The 23,147-nt window shown below is 33.6% G+C and overlaps 1 protein-coding gene across 1 annotated transcript in view; it reads right to left on the bottom strand.

Annotated features, from left to right (window-relative positions):
* Positions 1 to 1,789: 1,789 nt before the first annotated feature.
* LOC150105321 (uncharacterized) overlaps positions 1,790 to 23,147 on the bottom strand; it is a 58,302-nt gene continuing 36,944 nt past the window's right edge. The window contains exons 4-5 of the mRNA XM_090394697.1: positions 7,176 to 7,259; positions 1,790 to 2,262 (exon numbers count right to left, since the gene is read on the bottom strand). Coding sequence (XP_090250823.1) covers positions 1,994 to 2,262; positions 7,176 to 7,259 — 353 coding nt within the window. The 3' untranslated portion in view covers positions 1,790 to 1,993. The remainder of the gene's footprint in view (positions 2,263 to 7,175; positions 7,260 to 23,147) is intronic.

Genomic DNA, 23,147 nt, shown 5'->3' with positions numbered 1-23,147 from the left:
TTCATTTGCTGCAGCATTTAGTATCATTTTTATATTAAGCCATTCCATTTCTGTTTCTTTGTTTTGTTTTATCTAGATATTGGTTAATTCTTTGTTCATATAGCCATTGTATATTTGTGTCATTTAATAGTCTAGTGTTATAAACAAATGTTTTTAATTTTCTTTCTGTTCTTGTTACTTGTAGCCATTTACGTGGTAATCTTAATTTTATATCCTCTGTGAACTCTAACATCTAACGAAAACTTTTATGTTTCATTTAAGATAAAATAATCTAATACTGATTTCCATCCTCTTGCTGCCCAAGTATATTTATGTATGTCTTTATGTTTATAGAAAGAATTCATTATTTTTAGGTTATTATAAACTACAAAGTCAATCAATTTTTTACCATTCCTGTTTAGAGTATGTTCTCCATATATTCCTATGTTATTATTAATTTTTGTGTTTCCAATTCTTGCATTTAAGTCTCCTGCTAAAATTACGTAATCATTTTTTTATTTATTTTATTATATATATTTTGTAGCTGATTATAAAATTCAATATTATCCTGTTTTCCTCCTTCTTCTGGGATATATAAACCAATTATTGTTAAATAATCTCTATCAATTTTTATTCTAGCTTCTATTATTCTTTTATTCCATAATTTATAATGTTTTAACTGTTTTTAAAAGGGAGTTAATAAATCCAAATCATGACTCCTGCTTGTGCTCTTTGGTTTCTGTCATACTCCACTGTATATCACTAAAATTTTCGGTTTTCATGGTTCTTTTTAATTTCTTTTTTGTTTCAGTGATTACTGCTATTTTAAAATTTCTTTCATTTAATATTTGGTCTAATTCTATTTCTTTATATGCTATTCCTTTTACATTCCAGTTTGCTATATGTATTATATTTTGTCGTTTTCATTTTCGTTTTACCTTTTCCATTCCAGGGTTGTTTTCCATAGCTTCATTCCGATTACCTTTTTCTGTCAGTTTAAAAATAGAATTATGTTCTCCATGTCAGGTGACTAGCCTGACGATGGAATAGTTCAGTGGTAGGGCTGCTACCTTAAGGCTTCATTTTTAACAGTGTTCTTCAGAAGTTGTTTAACAGTGTTTCTTATTAATCTTCTTGCAGCAGAAATATAAATGCTCATCCTTCTCTGTTCAGCATTTACTAGCAGTAATCATCTAACTATACTGATTCCATCAGCTAATTAAAGCTGAATTTTGTTTTGATCATGTATTAATATTGGACTATAAATTTCAATCAGTTTGCAGTCTGACCAGTATATTTTTTAAACCTTACAATACATTATTACTGATGTTTTTCTATATTAAAAAATTATTTCTATAGAGAATGTACAATATTAAAGTTCTTTAAAAATCTTTTAGCCATTTACCTATACCCCTATATTGTACATTCTCTATCAGCTGCATATGTGAATGCCAATTTTATGGTTTTAAAATTCTGTTTAAGCAACTCCTCTCTCAAGGTTTTAATAGACAAGCATATAAATACAGGATGCTACACAGCACTTTGGAATGTTGCTTACTATTGCTACTAATGCTTGAACCACTACCAGCTCACAGCTCTGAATATTTGCATATCATTAAATAGAGCAATTTCTCTATTATTTGACTCTCAGTAACCAGGTTCTCAATTAACTGGTCCTTAGTTGGTTAGCATCTCTAATGTTTGCTTATAGAGCTCTATCCAATTGTTCTTTCAGTTAACTGTAAGTCAGTTAAATGATCCAGTGAATCGGTTTTCTGACATAAAAGGATAATTGAGAGATCACTGCACATTAAAAGCGAATGTTTCTTATCAGTTTATTTTTTTAAGCTTCACAAATCAGTTGCATAATTAAAACCAAATACAACTAATGAATTCTGACATATAAAATTATTTGGTTTAAAAGATTAATAAAATGCATGATAAAAGTTCTCCCTGTTTTTTTTTTGGGGGGGGGAGGGGGGAGGGAATAATTCCAGTTTTATGGTTGGCCAATTTAATGTCCTGCTAGTATAGGCAAGTTTTCTTTATCCTCTGCAGCCTTAATTTGGTAATTACTTTTATATGAAATCTCATTCCTTACTTGTTGACCAAACTGTCGTTCAGTGAATTGCCTCTGCTGTAACTGAATTCTAAGAGTATTTGGAGTGTTGCTGCTAAGTGGTGATCTTGGTGGTATGTTCTCACAGTCACTGAACAGTTTCTTTGCCTTTCTATGAATGGATCGTGAAACCATTTCTTTTACTTTTGGCTTTTCAGCAATCTCTGTGTAAAGAATAGTAAATTATAAAGTTCAGTGATCTGTTGTATAATAAACGATTTCTATAACATAATACTAGCAGTTAATATACACACGCACACAAATGACTTAGCTAGAACCTGTAAATTATTCTGGCTATGGAATGAAACTCATATGGATTCAGTACAGAGCTTTCTGCATATACACACACACACTTGGTATTATATATAAAGACTTAGAAGTACTAACTGCAAAGTACAGGATCTCAGCAAAGATTACAAAATATAGCTTAAATAATTATTTTTATTCAACAGTTCTTCAAACAGAACTGCTAACAGAAAGCCTATTGCAATAACAATTATTTAAGCTGCCGGTTTTAATAAAATAAAGTAACAGGTGCTTTAAACATGATTAGTTTGTAATATATTTAAAAAAAATTCAATACTGATATAGAAATAGGAGTTATTGAATATGAATAATTCAAAAAATAAAACATATAAAGCAGAAGTATATACTTCTATAAAATTAAACTATTATATTTCAGAAGATTATTTTGGGTTATCACTTAGAGTACATGTTCCAGATTATGTAATAGTTAGCCCCCCCCCCCCCACCAAGATTAATAATAACATTGGTTATAAGTGTTCATGGGTGGGATTCACATAAAATACATTTTGGGAGGGGCAAAGAAAAGAAACCTGATTTTGCTGCAGTAAGAATGCAAGGTATTTTATAAAATTTAACTTTTAGTGTGCATGTGTGCGTGTGTGGTTGCTTAATGGGGGAGGAGATCTCTACATGTTGTATAAGTAATGTCCAATCATCAACCACATGGTGCACTCCATTAGTAGATATTCACTTGGATATTGAATAAATGAGGAATGGGTGGCAGTTTTATTCTATAATGGATTAAAACAAAAACAAAGTATCATACTGTCTTGACATAGCTAATTTAATGCTGTTTTTGCTAGGGAATCAGGGCAAACAGTGAAAAGTCAGCTAGGAACAAATTCAAAATCAACAGCAGCGGAACCAAAAAGAGGCACCAACAGAAAAAAGAACTGACAGAATTAAAGAAGTACCACTTTTACATAATTGGTCTTACTGATATAAAGACAAACAGGTGAAATTCTGCTAAATAATAATTGTAAGATGTTATGTTTGAGTAATAGTTATTGGGGTAAAAGAAGGAGACGTTCCAGCATAGAAGATTAAAACCAAAGATGAAACTTCTTGAATAGCAGGCAATTCTAAGTAGTGATGTGATCAAATTTCAAGATGGAAAATTGGACCATGAGACTAATTTGCACCTGATTCCCACAAAAGATTCTACTTGGAAGAAATAGAGAATTCTGGAGTCAAATATCAAATTCAAATATGGCAATGAGCTGTCAACAGAGAATATTAAACTATAAATGATAAAATATCAGATATCATTACAGATCAATGTATTTAATTCAGCCAACAAACTACACACATATATATGCAAGTATACATGATGGGTTAGAGAGAAAAAAAAACTCAGTCCATAACTAAGTAAAGCTTGGGAAATACTGTTCTTGATCTTTTGTAACCAGTTTTCTGTCCAGAAAGACTGCCAAGATCATCTCACCTCTTGGTAACTCAAACCATAATCTCATACAAGTTTCAACTCTAGTGAAATGCCATTCTCTCAGTCATTCTCAATCTCATGTCCTTCAGTATTATAACAATGCAAAGTGGAAAGACCTTCAGGACTACTTCTTTCAATGGTCAAACTATTGTTTCTGCTCTCCAGGTTTAGATATGTGCCATTCTTTATAGCCATTGCTATATTGAAATAAAGGCTTTCATTTATTTACCATTCCATTTAAAACTCCTACCCAATACCTAAGACATGGTTTTACAAGTAGAATGCAAAGGTAGTCAAAGCATATTGCATTGCAAGTAGCTTGAGACAAATTCCAGCTTCCCTCTCAGCCTACACTGAAGTCTGCAATAACTGCTAATCATTAAGAAACCCAAGTCTGATTCTGAGAGCTAAATGCAAAAACTGTCCTCTTGCACAAAATGACATTTGTACCTTCTTCCTCGACAGTAATGCCATTTACCCAGATGGCACTAATGCAACAGAAATCAGAAGTACACACAATTATTATTAGCTATGCTCTTTTGTTCAAATTTTCCAATACATTTCTATATGCCTAGTATTTATTTCCTACTCTCTGCTGTTAAGACCTCCAACGTGGACCAACTTTTCCCTTATGTGCAGCGTTTGCTAAAGACTCAGAAAATTCCTCCAGTTCTTCCTCAGAACCTTCTGACAGACAATAAGCACAAAAAATCCTCATTGTTCAATTTCCTATCTTGATGCTTGTCTACATCAGTCTACTTAATATTGACTGCCATTCAAAAGGATCTTCAAGCTTGATGTTGAAGACTATAGCTACTCCTTCCTTTCCTTAATCATTATTGCCTGATATAACAACTTCAAGAATTGCACCAGTTTTAAAATTAAACATTCACATGTTCACCAAGGTAAAAAGGGATATTTATTTAAAAAATATTTTATCTTATGTATCGTAAGACATCGTCGGTGAGAGTGATGGAGGCCTGGCACAGAATGGAATTGAAAACACAAACCATAGGATCCAATGGGAAAACACAAAGCTTTTACCGAGATCCACGTACAAATATGAAAGGCTATTCAAAGAAAGTACCGAAGCTCTATGTCATAGACCAAACCTAAATCATAATGACTGCCTTCCTACTCCAGAAGTTTGGGAAATTATTATCCTCAATTGTGTTATATAGAGCATAGATAGTTTTAACTTAACAAATGTGCATTCTACTTGTACAAAGGGATTCAAATTTGACACATGCACTATATCGTTTTTACTGTTCAAATTCCTTACCATTGTTCTTCACTATCACTAACAAAATATTTGTAAAATAAATATTTTTTACTGTGGCACATGAGTGAATGTTTAATATGGAAACTCCATAGGGACAGAGGGACGAATTCCCAATGATTGGAGTAGAGCTCTCATAGTACCCATATATAAAAAGGGAAATAAAACTGAATGCGAGATTTACAGAGGTATATCCCTATTGAGTGTTCCTGGGAAGATATACGCAAGTATACTTGAGAAACGGTTGAGAAGAATTGTGGAAGAAAAGCTTGGTGAAGAACAAGCTGGATTCAGGTTAAATAGAGGCTGTCAGGATCAGATCTTCACTTTACGACAAATAATGGAGAAATCATAGGAATATGACAAGGTGCCAAGAGAGAATCTATTCAATTCAATATGCTACAGTTATATGGTGTGAATGGGGCATTATATCAAGCAATACTTAGTCTTTATTTCAGTTGTAAGTCTGCAGTTAGAATTGAAGGAAGTACAGGAAGATGGTTTAATGTTAAATCTGGTGTGAGACAAGGATGTACGTTATCCCCTCTGTTATTCATTATCTATATGGATCACATTATGAAGGAAAGTGGTATTAAACATATAAAAATTGGAGATGTTAATGTCAGCTCTTTGCTTTATGCAGACGATGTTATACTTCTAAATAAATCTGCTACAAGTCTGCAGGATTCTCTGACTAAATGAATAACTGTTGTAATAGATATGGTATGAAGGTCAGCAATAAAAAGACAAAGACAATGAAAATAGGCAGAATCATTGAAAATGTCAATGGTGTTGTGAATGAAGAACCTGTAGAACAAGTAAAACATTTCAGCTACTTAGGCACTTAGGGGATTTTTAATGAAGATGGTAAATTAAATATAGAAATAGACAACAGAATCAGCACAGCTGGTATGGTAGGAAGTCAATTGAATAAATTCATATAGAATAAGAGAGAAATTAGTCTGAACACTAAATTAGTTATATACAAGACAGTGTTCAAACAGTTTTAACTTATGGATCTGAGAGCTGAGTCAGAAGTAAAACATTTGACCAAAGACTAGAGACTGCAGCTATGAGAGTCCTGAGAAAGATTAGAGGCATGAACAGATGGCATCAATGGTAATATCATATTAAAAATGAGGATATTAGGAAAGAACATGACATTGTCAGCTTCCAGGAATGTGTTAGCAGAGCTAATCTCAGGTGGTATGGTCACTTAAACAGAATGGGCGAGGAAAGATTAACAAAACAAGTGTTCTCTGCCAGGTTTGGCAGGAAAACGACCCAGAGGAAGACCAAGATATAGGTGGATTGATACGGTACAATATGCCTTAGACGATGGAAATATAAGATCTGATAATGATAATATTGGAGTCTTGACAAGTAATAGACTGATTTGGAGGAAAATTGTAGATAGGAAGTTAGTAATGATGTAAATTTTTCATGTAGTACTATCATATCCTGTACACCCCTTGAGGGTACATGGCAGGAATTTGATGACGATGACATATAGGTAGATATCTAACTCATGGAGTACACCATGAGAAGGTGAAGAATGGACATTCAGAAGCTCATCGGTTGTAACATTCCATAAAAGGCTATGTGTGTGGGGGGGGGGCAGGGGGTCTGCTCCCAGTTACCCAGCTCTGACCCTTAAGCATCCCCATAGCGGTTCAATTTAATTCAGTGTAATTCTGGTATAAATGTAAAACAAAATCAACTTAATTACTACACCTGCTATAATATGATAAGCTATACATAAGTATAGCTTATCATATTATAGTAGGTATAAGATGTATACTATACATCTCCATAAGTTTAATTCATTATATTTTTCCAATCACTGTTAACTCTCCTTATAACAGGTTTTTAATGCATTTTAACTTATATAAATGCAGAGTATTTTGTATATTTTTTTTTATTCTTTAAAAAAAAAAGGCATTCAGTTGAGAAAGCACTGTGATCTGCCTACAATTAATAATGCAATGCAAGTTAAGTGACTGATCTAAATATGAAATTCAAAAACAACTTAATAAAACAGAAGTTACCTGTAGCTTCTTTCCTCTCATTTTTCTCTAATAACTCCAGACTTGTATTCACTTTTGGTGTTGAAGTTAACATATCAGATGAATCTAATAGATAAAAGGTAAAGCTGAATTCAAAGAGTCCAATAGCAAACCAAAAATCGACTCCTGTGCATTATTTTTTTATTTTTAATAAATGCAAAATTTGCTATGCCAAAAATGTCATTAAAGATCTTTAATAAATAGGTTGCAATTTAATATTTGCACATTTAAGTTTTTTTTTTTTTTTTTTTTTTTTTTTTTAAAGCTTGAAACCCTTTATGCTGGGGGTCTGGAAAGTTCTGATAAACATCTAGAACAAAAATTATATTCTTGAAAATATCATTTTTGTTCAAGAAAGAAAACAATTACAATTTGATTAAACATAGGAGTTAAAGGTTTAAAGATATGTTCTTTCTTGTGGTTATATCAGTTGCTTTCAGAACTTCCAGACCTCTCCCCTCGTATTTAGTCATGTTCACAAAATATAAAATCATCACAATTTAGAGGTTATCAAATATTTTATTTGATGACATCTGTGAACATATTTATCACTGTACTAAAGTGTTGGGATATATTATGTTTATAAAATATTTCACAGCAAAATTTAATACTCTTATTGCAGGCATAGACTTCTGTGGCTAATTGGTTCAAAAGATATATTTCAGTGATTACACCACATTTTTTTATTACTCAGTTATATAAAACACTGAAATAATAGTTCCCGACAAGTTTCGTAAATCGTAGGATTTACATCTTCAGGGGGTAAATAGTATAATTTAAAGTTTAAACAAGAGAATTAATAAATACAAATCCTAACCGTCTGGCTATTCATAAAACTCAAATAACAGAATGCAGATATATAACGTTATTGGCGTTGAACAATACTGGCCGATGTCACGTGTTCTCGTTCATACAGTCCGAGCTCAGATTGAGGAAGATTTTTTATTAGAGCTGACCACACTTGATGGAGAATTAAACCTTGATTTTTATTGCATTGGGTTGGGTTTTTTAGCATATTAGCAGCTTCTTTAAATTTTCTTATATATCTGTTGTTTTCTATGTATGACATCGTCGTTTTTTGCCAGAGTACATCGTGTCCAGTGGAAGTGGTATGGAAAGCAAGACCCTTTTCTTGTTCTCTTTTGTATTGCATGTCTTTTTGGTGTTCAGCCATGTGTATTTCTCCAGATCTTCCTGTCTGTCCTACGTAGCAAATCACGCAAGAGCAATGGATTTTGTAGACTCCTGGTTTTTTAAGAGGATGATGAGGTGGTTTTGGTGGATGTAGGAATCTTGAGATTTTTTCCATAGGAAGGAAGGCTACTTTTATGTTGTGTTTGTTCATTAATTTGGCTAGCTTATCTGTAACATTTTTGTTATAAGGAAGCAAGATTGCGTTTTTGTAATCCTGTTTTATTGTGTTGTTAGCTGGAGGCATTTTAATGATTCTCTTGATGGTTTTTAATTCATATCCATTCTGTTGGAGGATTTGTGTTAAGTATTTTAGTTCTTCATTACATCTTTCTTGTGTGCTGGAGATATTGTATGCTCTGTCTCGAAGAGTTTTAATTAAGCTTATTTTTTTGTGAAGGATGGTGGTGTGAGGTTGCATTTAGAAATCTTCCAGTGTTTGTCGGCTTCCTATACAGGGTGTTCGGGATAAATTTGACATATTTATAATTAATTATATTTTTCCGTAAGTTACATGTATTAACACACACTTCTCTTCATTTAAAAGTTTGGACCCTTCTTCATTCATATACAAGATGTCAGAAAGGATGGATAGCTGGAACCCACCTGAATCATGGAAGAGAATAACTTGTATCATGATGATTCGTGCCCGCCATCAAAATAAGGATATTACGACTGCTGCCCAATGCTCCCTGAATACAGTAAAAACAATCAGGCATGAACTAGAGACTTGCAATGGTGACTACGAGGATGTAGCAAGAAGAAAGATCCCTAGCAGACGATCTGATTGCGTTCGTACAGCAGAATTCCTCGCAAATCTGCAGGAACAGGTGTTGAAGAACCCTGGCATTGGAATTCGGGCTTTGTTCGTGGAGTTGCTAACTGTAGTCAAGCCCTGGATAACAAGGGTAGCCAATGGTAGGCCGTATGTATGGCAGCAGGATTCGGCCCCTTGCCACACCTCTGGGAAAAGTCAAAAATGGTTGTCTGAAAATTTCTACGACTTCACCAGTCCAAATGTTTGGCCTCCAAACTCCCCAGACCTTAACCCCATGGATTATTTTGTATGCGGCGCAGTTGAAAAAGACACCAATCGCACTTCCAGTAATACAAAAGCCCAGTTAATGGATAAAATTAAAACAGTTTTTGTGGCCCTTCCCAGGGAGACTGTAGCATCAGCTTGTTCGAGGTTCCGAAGCAGAATTGAAGCTGTGATCGATGCTAATAGTGGTTATTTTGAGTAAATCTTGTTGATAGTATTGTAATTAACTCTGCCTGTAATGTTTTTTTGTCAATTCATTAAATTTAATAGATACAAAGAAGATTTTCTTTTTCCTTACGAAACTGTCAAATTTATCCCGAACACCCTGTATATACTGAGAAGGAGAGTTTACTTTCTTCATTAACTTCTAATAGAATATCCAGAAAAGGAAGTTTTTTATTTTTTTCTTGTTCTAAAGTGAATTTTATGGTGTTGTGCAAATTCTTGAGATAATCTTTGAAATTGATAAGTTCATCTGTTGTTCCACTGAATATGATGAAAATATCGTCCACATAGCATAGCCATATTTTTGGTTTTTTATGGTAATTCTTAAGAGCATTGTTTTCAAATTTTTCCATAAATAGGTTTGCTAATACCGGTGATAATGATGAACCCATGGTCAGTCCTTTTTGTTCCCAGATTCTATCTTTATAGGTGAAAAAAGTATTGTTTATACAAGGTTTAAAAAGATTCAAGATGTCCGGAGGGAAGAGGTCTTCTAGGAGATTCAAAATTTCTTGTCTCGGGACGTTTGTAAACAAGCTGATAATGTCGAGACTTGCTAAGATGTCTGTTGGACCAATATGTATATCTTTCACTTTTTCTATGAAATGGTTACTATTTTTTATAAAGGAAGATGTTTTTCCTATATGTTGTGAGATCATGTTGAAGAGGTATTTCGCCAAGTTGGAAGTCGGTAAGTCTCTTCCATCTACTATTGGTCTTAAAGGTATATCTGTCTTATGGATCTTTGGAACACCATATATTCTTGGTATCAAAGGATGTTTTGATTGTAAGTATTTTTTAAGTTCTTCCATCCAGAGAGGCACTTTTTTTATTACATCATTTGTTTTTTTGTGTGTAGGCCAAGTCGGGTCTCTGTCTATGGGTTTGTAGGTGTTGGTATCTTCCAGGAGACTTTTCATTTTGTTATCATATTCTGTAGCATTTAAAACAACAGTTGCGTTGCCTTTATCCGCTTTGATTATGACAATATTTTTGTCATCCTTTAACTTTTTAAGGCAAACGTATTCATTGTAAGGTAGATTCCTACGAGGTAATCTGCTTTTTAATAATAAAGCTGTACTTTCTATATGGATAAGATCTGCCGTGTTGTCCGGTAGATTTTAAATTCCTTTTTCTATTTGTGCTATGATATCAATTTTTGGAAGGAAACGTGAGGTTAAGGCGAAGTTAAAACCCTTAAGTAAAAGATTATTCTCCTCTTTTGTTAGGACTCTTGAAGAAAGATTAATAACTACTTTTGAATGATCTAGTTGTTTTTTATGTAATTCCTTCTTCTGAAGGAGTACGTTGAACTTATGAATTAATGTATGTTTTTTCTGTTCTGAGATCGCTATTGCTTTGTTAAATGTAACACTATTGATGTTGTTCCATAGGTAGGATGGAAGAGATGTGGCCAGTTCATTATGAAGAGAAAAAGTGTTATTACTAATTAATAATTAATGCTAATTCAGCTCTAATGACTGTAATTCTTTCTCTTAGAAAAGCTAGTTTCATTTTATGATAAATTCTGGAGGCCTTGTTTGTATGGAATATGCGTTTGATTTTGATGAATTTCGGGATGACTTCGTTATCTCTGCATCGGATGAGGAAAATTAGACGATTAATGAAGTTGAGATGTTTAATGCGTAGTTTCTCTAGTTGTATAACTTTATGCCAAAAGCACTCATAAGTTTGTAATTGCAGGTGTAGACTTCTGTGGCTAATTGGTTCAAAAGATATATTTCTGTGATTACACCACATTTTTTTATTACTCAGTTATAAAAAACACTGAAATAATAGTTCTCGACAAGTTTCGTAAATCGTAGGATTTACATCTTCAGGGGTAAATAGTATAACTTAAAGTTTAAACAAGAGAATTAATAAATACAAATCATAACTGTCTGGCTATTCATAAAACACAAATAACAGAATGCAGATATATAACGTTATTGGCGTTGAACAATACTGGACGATGTCACGTGTTCTTGTTCTCGTTCACACAGTCCGAGCTCAGATTGAGGTAGATTTTTTATTAGAGATGACCACACTTGGAGAATTAAACCTTGATTTTTATTGCATTGGGTTGGGTTTTTTAGCATATTAGCAGCTTCTTAAATTTTCTATGTCATACATAGAAAACTGTTGTTTTCTATGTATGACATCGTCGTTTTTTGCCAGAGAAAAAATAAGCTTAATTAAAACTCTTCGAGACAGAGCATACAATATCTCCAGCACACAAGAAAGATGTAATGAAGAACTAAAATACTTAACACAAATCCTCCAACAGAATGGATATGAAATAAAAACCATCAAGAGAATCATTAAAATGCCTCCAGCTAACAACACAATAAAACAGGATTACAAAAACGCAATCTCGCTTCCTTATATCAAAAATGTTACAGATAAGCTAGCCAAATTAATGAACAAACACAACATAAAAGTAGCCTTCCTTCCTATGGAAAAAATCTCAAGATTCCTACATCCACCAAAACCACCTCATCATCCTCTTAAAAAACCAGGAGTCTACAAAATCCATTGCTCTTGCGTGATTTGCTACGTAGGACAGACAGGAAGATCTGGAGAAATACACATGGCTGAACACCAAAAAGACATGCAATACAAAAGAGAACAAGAAAAGGGTCTTGCTTTCCATACCACTTCCACTGGACACGATGTACTCTGGCAAAAAACGACGATGTCATACAAGAAAATTTAAAGACGCTGCTAATATGCTAAAAAACCCAACCCAGTGCAATAAAAATCAAGGTTTAATTCTCCATCAAGTGTGGTCAGCTCTAATAAAAAATCTACCTCAATCTGAGCTCGGACTGTATGAACGAGAACAAGAACATGTGACATCGTCCAGTATTGTTCTGCGCCAATAACGTTATATAATTAGAAGAAACACACGTATAAACCACAGTGAAAATTATTTAATTGTAAATATTTCATCCTAAGTATCTTAGGACATCATCAGTACAGTATTTAAACAAAATTAGGAATAACATACAGTTAGGGCACATGATTACAATAGAATCTCATGAAAACGTGCATAACGTGCTAAAGTAGTACAAAAAAAAAAACGTTAATTATTTAACACAATTTTGTATGATAATTTCCCATACTTTAGGAATAGTAGGAACGTCGTTGCGGTTTAGGTTTGGTCTGTGTAGTAGGGCTTCAGAACTTTCTTTGTATAAACGTTCATGTTTAAATAAAGAGTAGGGCTTCAGAACTTTCTTTGTATAAACGTTCTTGTTTAAATAAAGATATATTTAGATCTTTATTTAAACATGAACGTTTATACAAAGAAAGTTCTGAAGCCCTACTACACAGACCAAACCTAAACCGCAACGACGTTCTTACTATTCCTAAAGTATGGGAAATTATCATACAAAATTGTGTTAAATAATTAACGTTTTTTTTTTTTTTTTTTTGTACTACTTTAGCACGTTATGCACGTTTTCATGAGATTCTATTGTAATCATGTGCCCTAACTGTATGTTATTCCTAATTTTGTTGAAATACTGTACTGATGATGTCCTAAGATACATAGGATGAAATATTTACAATTAAATAATTTTCACTGTGGTTTATACGTGTGTTTCTTCTAATTATGAACGCACCACAGGTTTTGTTATTTAAAAAAATTAAAAAAAATAAAAAATTAAAAAAATAACGTTATATATCTGCATTCTGTTATTTAAGTTTTATGAATAGCCAAACGGTTATGATTTGTATTTATTAATTCTCTTGTTTAAACTTTAAGTTATACTATTTACCCCCTGAAGATGTAAATCCTACGATTTACGAAACTTGTTGGGAACTATTATTTCAGTGTTTTATATAACTGAGTAATAAAAAAATGTGGTGTAATCACCGAAATATATTTAATACTCTTAATTGTGAGCTAGACAAATGGTACAAAAATGTGATTTCTGAATCACTGGTAATGACTGTTATCGCATTTTAAAAAACATTTTTAATTATATTCCCAAAGTGTTATTATTGTTATGTGACACTTTCACAGAATCTGAGGATTCCATGGACTCACTGCAAGAAGGCACTCTACACTACAAAACTTATTGTCCACAGTACTTCATCCACCATCCACATGCTATGCTATCTACTCCCGAATATTAATATTCTTGTCTGTTAATTGTATGTATTCTCTGGACAATTTGCTTATATGCAGAATGAGAAACACCTGCTACCTCTATATGAGATTAGTTAATTCACCTTCTAACTAAACCTCTAGACTCCATCTTAGAACAGTTATCACCTCTTATTAATACAAAGAGGAACTGTGTGATCACAGAAATCAATATACTCTACAACATTTCTGATGGTAACCTTAAAACTACTAATAACTGCCAAACAATCTGCAATCATTTCCTTTCCCCCAACCTACTTAACCTATTTTCCTGTATTCTATATAAAATTAAATTTTTACTATTTGTGATTATTGTTTATGCTACATAATGAGAATTTAGGTTTATTATTATGTAGACCCCTGATACAGAAGACGAAAGACTTTATGCTAGTAATGTTAATAACTATTTTTCTCAAATATAAATGTAATATACACCAGTCTGAAAATAGAATTGAAATAAAAGTTATGTTGCAACACTAACCATTAGAGTTGAAATTTCATGTGTTCACAAAGACGGTAGAAAAACATGAAAGCAAGTTATTGCAAATTGGACATAAAAGCAAACAAAACATATGAAACAAACATGGAATGATTTTTTTTTTTTTTTTTTTTTTTTTTTTGTGATCCCAAACATGGTACTGCTGTATTAGAGACTAAACATTACTGTTTAGTCTCTAATACAGCAGTACCATCAACAGCTCGAAAGTTGACAAGAAAGAACCACTCTCACCACCTTACAAATATCTGCTTGCAGCAGGTATTTGTAAAGTGGTGAGAATGTTCTGTTTGTTCTCCACATGCTGTACACTTTTGCATCCCCCCACTTCTGAAACAAAAAAAATATTTTTAAACATACTGAATACAGCAGAAGTGGTGGAAACATAGCATAGGAAATATCTAAAAATTTCATGGGTCGTACAGCACATAGTGACAGACAGGTGTTCTATTAATGGATGCCAGGACCTCCACCACCACATGTGCTGTATCGCACTGTAACACTGTCTTGAAATAAAAATTACTCTTTCATTAGAGGCACTAGTCTTTTCTTATTTGTGTATCCAGTAAATTTTAGGATAAGAATTAACTGCAATTCCAGCTAAAACTAAGGCTGCTTTGAATCCAATAGATACATGTTGCTATGAGTATTATCTGGCCAGATACTAAGTCTTTGATGGGTTTGTGCAATTTTAAGAAATATCATGCCTTTGGATATCAGCATTGCTTTTTCAGATAAAGGAGTATGTGAAATATCTAAGTTTGCCATTGTGTTGCGAAATCCCTCAAAGTAAAAATCATATTTTTAACTTCTGCTGTTTTGATTGTATATTGTAGTGACTAACCTGACTCATCATAGTTGATTATACAAAAAAAAAAAAAAAAGTTTTTGTTCAATAACAGCCAATTGTTTTTTCTGGCAGTTTCCACATATGTTTTTGTTCATCACTGAAATTACAAAAAATTATAATGCAGATACATTGCTAATATTTAATATGCTGTAACAATGCTGGGAACCTTTCTTTTTGTAACATTTAAAATGTTTCCACCTGACTCTCCTACTCTGCTAGCCAGCCAGGTTGGTTGGCTTGTGGTTAGCATATCTGCTCTCTGACCAATAGGCTGCTTACTAAATAACTTAAGGAAATTACAATGTACAATAGAATATATATTAAATTAAACTTTAATATACTTCCAATATTTTGGCAGTGTCACGTTGCCATCTTCAAAGGAACTTACAGTAAAGGCACGTGCACTCAGACACTAAATACAGTAAATGAGAAACGAAGCAAGGAAGCTATGGTTTTCCTAAAAGTCCTTATAGTGCCCCCTAGCGGGCTATGTAGGTATTCTTGGCTGTTGGACTGAAGGTCTCCTGATGTAAGCCTCCCAAATTTGGGGAAGTCTCATGCAACCAAATTTGTTGAGGTTTGGCATGTTTCTTAGGGCTAAGGCTGTTCCATGAATAGTCTTTCAAATTTGAACTTGCTACGGTGTATTATTGTGGCTTTCTTCCACCATATTCTGTGGTGTGTATCCAGAGCATGGTCTGCAAGACCAGAGTGGCTGTACTGGTGAAATCAGATGTAGTCCTTGTGTTCTGAAATTCTGATATTCGCTGTCCTGCCTGTTTGGCCAAAGTAGGACAGCTTACAGCTGCAAGGGACCTGGTATACACCAGGGAGGTCTAGGGGGGAGTGGTTGGTCTTTAGTGGAGCAGATAAGGGATGCCAATTTTCTATATGGTCTGTAACAAGAGGTCAAGTCATGTTTTTTTAAGATTTTTGTAATTTTTTCTGAGGTGCCTCAGATGTAGGGAATGGTGATGGATTTAGACCACAACCCCCCTCCTTGTTGGGAGGGGGGTTGTGGTTTACTGGTTTAAATATTTTTTGGATTTTTTTTTTTTGGGGGGGGTAACCATTGGCTGAGAAAGTGTTGAGGATGTGATTTAGTTCATTGGTTAGGGCATTGTCGTTTGAACAGATTAGTTTAGCCCTGTTGTATAGTGTCTTAACAACTCCATAATTCTAAGAATTATGACCAATAGGCTGCAAGTTCAAATCCTTTAGATGGGAAATGAATTTTATTACCTGGTGTGAGAGCACTTCACTGCTTACTGGAGGCCTGACGTGGCTTGAAAAAGTTCAATGTTTGGAACTTTTTCAAGCCACTTTCTGAGTTTCTAGAGCAGGATTTCTAGACTTATGTAACAAATAAGTAAAAAAATACAAAAAATATATAAAATCAATAAAACATTAAAAAACTCTTAGCCTGCCCACAGTACAAATGTACTATAGGTTTACAAATATACCTTTTCTTTGTGGGAACATACCTCTTGACCACTTCTTCCAAGCTACAAACAAAACTTCATAGTACATTGGTCTTAAAACGTACAAAATACTGTGTTCATTACTGAAAATTAGGTTTTGTAAAATGGCTAAGATGAAATAGCTATAAGGTGATGCACATAATAATTTAAGTAAGAATAATTTAAGTTTGAAGTTGAACCATAAAGTGGTGGCAAATAGCAACTACTAACATATTTGAAGAATTAACAATGACAATGGAAACATCTGTAGCAATTTGTAGAGCAGAAACAATATCTATATGAAAGGTAAGTAATGAATCTGAGAAATTGGTCTCTAATTGATCTCTCTTGAATAAGGATTTTTAGGGAGCTTTAGGAACACTTTCTCAGATGTATTAACAAATCCTAAATCTATCCCATCAATGTGGTAATTTATTTATATCTGCAGAAATGTAGAATTAATTTGTAGCCAACTGTAGAAAACAATGTTTAGAATTACAGCCTGAGCAACAATGCAAATAGAAAAGGGAGAAGGTGAAAGAATAGAATTCGTGTTATTTCAGCATTAACTGCAGTCTAAGGATAAACAACTATACACCATCACATGTGATATGCAATCTAAGAGAAAGCTGGCAATCCACTTCCAAAAAAGTCAGAAGACAGACTATAAGATGGGAACTTTTAGTTTGTATAAACCAAAATGCCTTAGCAATATCAAGTAATCACTTGGAGATATTGACTCTAAGCTTTTCTATGGCATTTGTCCAAAGGTGATGACATAAGAAATAAGATCCCTCTTTGACCATAAGCAGCAGATAAACACACATCTGACAACATTAGGAAGGCAATTTGCTATTCTGATAAATGAAGTACATGATGCTGTACCAGAGGTCAGTTGACATGCAAGGATCAGTTACTTGAAAGATTGTTGGTTTGAAGGTCAGGTAATTACTGTACTAGAAATCATGTTCTAGTTTTGTGAGAAACATGGCATCTGTAATAATGAATTAAGCTATATATATTAAATTCACCCAACTTTTCTATAAATTGAGTCTCCTTCTCCCATATACTGTTGACTTGTACTATAGAAAACACATAAGCTCACTTGCTATAGCCAACTACTTAAAAGTCCCAACCCAATTCCTATACCTACAGTATTATTGTAAAGAAAATTCACCAGAATAAATTATGCCTATAGTCCATACTTGATATAGTGTGATTTACTGATTACATGGATTGGTGGCAGAAGAAATGGAGAGAAAGATACTTGGATTCTGCTTCTTATGTTGTTCTCGCCCACAAAAGGTTATATGCAAAGCTATAGTAAGTTTGTATTGTGGGTAAGCTAAGGATATTTTTTTCTATTTTTTATCAATTTTCTATTCTTTTATATTTTTAAATTTATTGTTTCATAGCCCAAGTAACCCCCTCTCTATAGACCACACACACACATGGTACTTTTTTAAGCCACTTCAGGCCTCCAATAAGCATGATAGTAGCTCTCACACTAAGCAATGATATTCATCTCCAACCTAAAGATAATCACAAACATTCATGCCCGCAGCAGGATTCGAAACCACGATCTGTTAATTGGAGAGCGGGTATGCCAACCACTTGGCCAACCAATAAATAAATAAAATAGTAGTGTTATATTGGTAATGCAATTAATTTATGACTCTGGTGTACCTAGAAAAGAAGCTCGATATTCTTGGGTATGGGGGTAGATAACACTGCAAAACTCAGGTTGGCTCACTCCTAGTTTCTAATGGACTTAGTGAAATTCGGCATAAATAAACCAGACTGCAGTTCATTAGCATTTTATACAACCAAGGTTTACCTCAGTTCTGCTATAGTTTTTGAAGTAAAGATCCCAGCCAGGCACCATAAATTATAATTTTTCTTGGCCACTTCACAAAACATATCCAGCACCTCCTTTTTAGGTGAGATAGAACCTCATATGATTTATTTAGAAAGGTACTCAAATTTATAAGAAACCTGTCATGACCTCACTTTATTCTATATGATTAGTACATAACAAAACCAGGTTTGCCTTATAGGAACCAGACATAATCCACATACTGTTCTCTTAGTTGCAATGATCTACCTGTTTGTATGAGATTTCAGGAACAAACACCTCTGGCATATATGAAAAATACTAAGAATGACTATCTTTTAAGATATATCATAATTCTTAAAACTAGAAACTCTCAGAAGATCATGAGAATGAGCTAAAGTTTTGACTGTCTGTTAGTAGTGGAATGTCAATTTTTGTAGACTGGTCTTCCTATGAAAGTAAGCTTTCCATAAATTAAGAAGCTTAAAGGAGCTGTCTCCAGAAAATGACTGATTAGGCAAAAGGTAATATATTATTTGATTCAATTTCAGCCATGAACTTGATCCACTGTTAAACTCTTCGAAAATTTATCCAGTTAAATTTGAGGGAATATCCAAAAAGAAAAAGCATCAAATGTATCTAATAACAGCAAAGATGAGGAGTGATTGTAAAGGTTGGGCCTTAAAATGCACCGGTTCATAAAATTTTTTCTAAGTGGGGAGACAGGAGAAAAAAAAACAAAAAAAAAAAAAAAACTTTCCCCTATACATTTCTTTCCATAAGAAATAATCAGTGTGGAAAGATGAGCAACATTGAGAAATCACTGGCACAATTCAAGTATTACACTGATGTCAAAAGCTAAGGACAAACTATATTTTTTACTTGTATATGAAAAAAATTTCATGACAAAATCAAATGTGGACACAATAGGGAGATTGCATCTCCCTATTGTGTCCCAAACATGTACTATGAGGTTGAAATCTGGGGTGCTAACTACTTGATTCAATTAATATTGTTGCGATGTGGTGTAGCATTGTCATCCATAAAAATTAATTCTTTGCCCACAGAACAATTGAATATGATGTTGAAGAACTTCGTTGTAATATTGTTCACCAGTCAGTCCCTTTTTCCAGCATTTGTAACTCAGTGCATCTATTATTAAGCATAATGCCTCCCTACACCATGACCCCAGCACCACCATATCTATCCCTTTCAAGAACTTTCTTGCAATGGTAAGCAGTACCACTATCATGCTAGATCAAAAGTCATCTAGAATCAGAGAAAAGACTAAAATGACTCATCTGTAAAGAGGACATTAGCCCATTGGTATCCTGTCCAAGTTTATGGATACAACACAACCGAAAACATACTCTACGATGAGCTGTGGATAAAGGAATGCAGACTACAGGCCTTTGGGCATATAGGTCTACTTGTCACAGACATTTCCCCACAGTTTGGCGAGATATCTACGTACCTGTGCTTGAATGAAACCAAACTCGCAAGCTGACCTGCCATGGTGCGTTGGTTACGTTTTGCTGTTATAACCAAAAATCTGTCTTCGTGCTCCATGTCAGAGTGAGGGGGACCTCTTAGCAGATGTCTGAAACACATTCCATTGGTATGAACTGTCCAGAGGCTAGATACAATGCTATGCGAGATTCCAAACTCTCTGGCAAATATCAGTAATTCTGTAGCCTTCTTCAAGCTTTCCAATAATTCTTCTCTGTGTGAAATCATCCAGATGATGTCTGAAACATTACAAGACATCCAAATATGCAATTTTATTTGCATCATACTGACTTTGTTTATTCTGTTATGTGTTTCTAAATTTAATTTGCCATCCTCACTAAAAAATTATGCCTAAATAGCTGAAATATTTAACTTTTCCTATAGGTTCCCATTAAGAATGTAGTTGTTTTCCATGTTCCTGCCTATTTTCATAGTTTGTCATTTTACTATTTTCAACCAAATTTATTACAGCAGATTTTCAGTTTAGTTAGAGAGCACTGAATGAAGATGAATATCTTTGATTTTGTTATCAACTTCAATACTTTCTTTTGTAATGTGATCCATGTAAATGATGAACAGTGGAGATAGCATGCACTCTCATCTTACAGGAAACATTGCATGATTTCACATTAGGCTATGTTTACACTTGTAGCATTCTGAACAGCTTTTCTTTTCGTACCTAATATATCTTTTCCACTTCTACAAAACTCAGAGACCCTTATTACATTCTCAGAATTTCTCAACTACTTGTCTTTAAATTCAATCCGGACAACTCCTATTAGCCTGAATTCAGCTTTTCTTCTCCTCCAAGTTTCCTTTTCTGCAACTTTTCTTAGCTTCTACTCAAGCATAAATCTACATGAAACTTAGTGAGCATTTCACCTAATAGTCAAATTCAGTTATCTTTTTTTATAGATGGCTACTATGAGAATTCTACTCCATTCAACCAAAATTCCATCTCTAAGCAGACTTTCTCAGTTATGCATGCAATCAATTTAAAACTTTTATATCTCAATATTTGAGCACACATTTTGACAAATCTAAAGCTAGATGGCACAAAGAGAAAGGCTATCTGTGTCATGTGGCTTTAGAAAGGTAAGTTATAATATGGTGTTTAATTAGCAAATTATGTAATTTATGTTAAATTGAGCTTGTTACACAATCTTAACTCAGCATGTAAAGTTTGTTTATCTTAGTGTATGTTTATACAGTGTAAGCTTATATATATATCATCAAATTCCTGACATATACTCTCGTGGGTGTACAGGTGTGTGTGTGTGTGTATGTGTGTGTGTGTATATATATATATATATATATATATCAGGGGTGAATATTCTAGCTGTGCTAGGTGTATGGTGTACATCCACTCAATAGCATATCTCTGATATATTTTTGCATTTATTCCCATTAAAGACTCCTCTAATTGTTTCCTGGCTTCACATGATTCCTAAAATTAAACACAGTACACTAATGCTTAAATATTGTATCACATTCGTGTTAATATCCCGAGTGTGCAGTCACAAATACATACACCTTTGAACAGATGTACAGATGGCACAGCAGGTCAAATTCTTAGCATTCCAGTGGTTTTAAACCATCCAGAAGGTGAGGTAGGGTTAGTGCTGAGAGTAGCACCTAGTGGCTGTGATTGGTTATTGTCTGATGCATGCATGCATGACTAGTCTGCAGGAGCGGAGTGTTTTTTCCACTAAGTGCGTTGTTCGAGTTTTCTCTAATTACACTAATTGTCCTAAATATAGTACACAGATGTTAAATTTCTGTTTACTGTATTTAGTGATAAAGAAAGCTACTTGTTTTTCTTGCTTCTGCAGTATAGCATATGTTGGGGTTGGAGAGTTTTTTTAACGGTATAGGAACATTTTTATTCTAGTCTTTAGAAACAACAAACGTAATAAAAATTTATCTATTCCTGAATAAAAATGAATACTTCTGTGTATTATAAGAAGGTGTTGTTGTTGTTGATCTACAACAAAATACTAGCATATGTGAAATATCTATTACTGATAAGACAGAAGAGCCACTGATACTAAAACTAATGAATGTAGGATTCCCAAAAGTGTGAATAATTCTGATAATGATTTTGGATATTTTGTATACTTATTCTCAGTACACAAAAGAAAATTGTTAGAAAACAAAGCAAAATATATATAAACCAGAGAAATACACATAACGTGCATAACAAATTTTACGAGATGATTTGCTGCTCCATCAAGCCACATGTATTCCTGCCATGCCTAAATGAATCGTCTGATCATTATTAGTTCTCTCTCTCTATAGTGGCTGTTTATTGTTGGTCAGTTATTTATACTTTGCAAACTTTCCTTCACCTACTAAGTTTTTTTTTTAATTAAGCCATCATAAATTCACTTATTCATGTTTAGACTTAATACGATCCCATGCTGTTCACTCTACTCATCAATTTATAGGCCACACATATCACAAATGTCAATTATTAATAATTCATTTGAAAAGTTTGAAGTCATGTGGAAATTTTCCATTTTCCCAAACAAACACATTAAAGTAATTCAAATATACCAACCAAATATAGCTTTCTCCTTCATTATTGTTTTCTAATATATCTTAAAACAAACACATTATTCTGCCACTGTATGCAGATTTAGTTACAATTAATTGATAAATTGAAGTATTCAAAGTTATCCTACAATTAATTGCATTGGACCAATTAAGATGAGCACTGATGTGCTATGCAATCTTAAAACTTTCATACGTCAATAAAAATGTAATCATATGGTCAAATTGACATCCATTTTGTAGTGTGGGTTGTATAAGCCACATGACAGCACAGCCAACAGAAATGGGTACGTAATGCCACTGATATATATAAAACACATATCAAGGAGATAATGGTATGGTGAATGGCTGTGAAAAAAAGAATGAAAATGAAAGGGTTATATAGAGATTGAAGAGAGAAATAAATGCAGATGAATGAAGTATGAAAGGCTAAAGTCTGAATGGGAAGGAAGAGAACATAAAAGAAGTAAAAAAAAAGATGAGAGGAACAGCAAATTGATTCAAGGAATGAAATCAAATACAGTCTTTAACAGGACAACAAGAAACTATACAAAAGGAGAGGTGGGGGGGGGGGGGTAAAGAGTATTAATGAGCAAACAAGATAGCTATGGAGACCATATTCTATGGCTTTTCTATGATTA

Source organism: Typopeltis vanoorti, chromosome 6 (genome assembly GCF_054136105.1).
Source record: "Typopeltis vanoorti isolate ZY-2024b chromosome 6, IOZ_Tvanoo_1.0, whole genome shotgun sequence".
In the NCBI taxonomy this organism is placed as follows: domain Eukaryota; kingdom Metazoa; phylum Arthropoda; class Arachnida; order Uropygi; family Thelyphonidae; genus Typopeltis; species Typopeltis vanoorti.
Note: the sequence above shows the minus strand (reverse complement) of the source record. Positions and strands in the feature narration are given on the sequence as shown.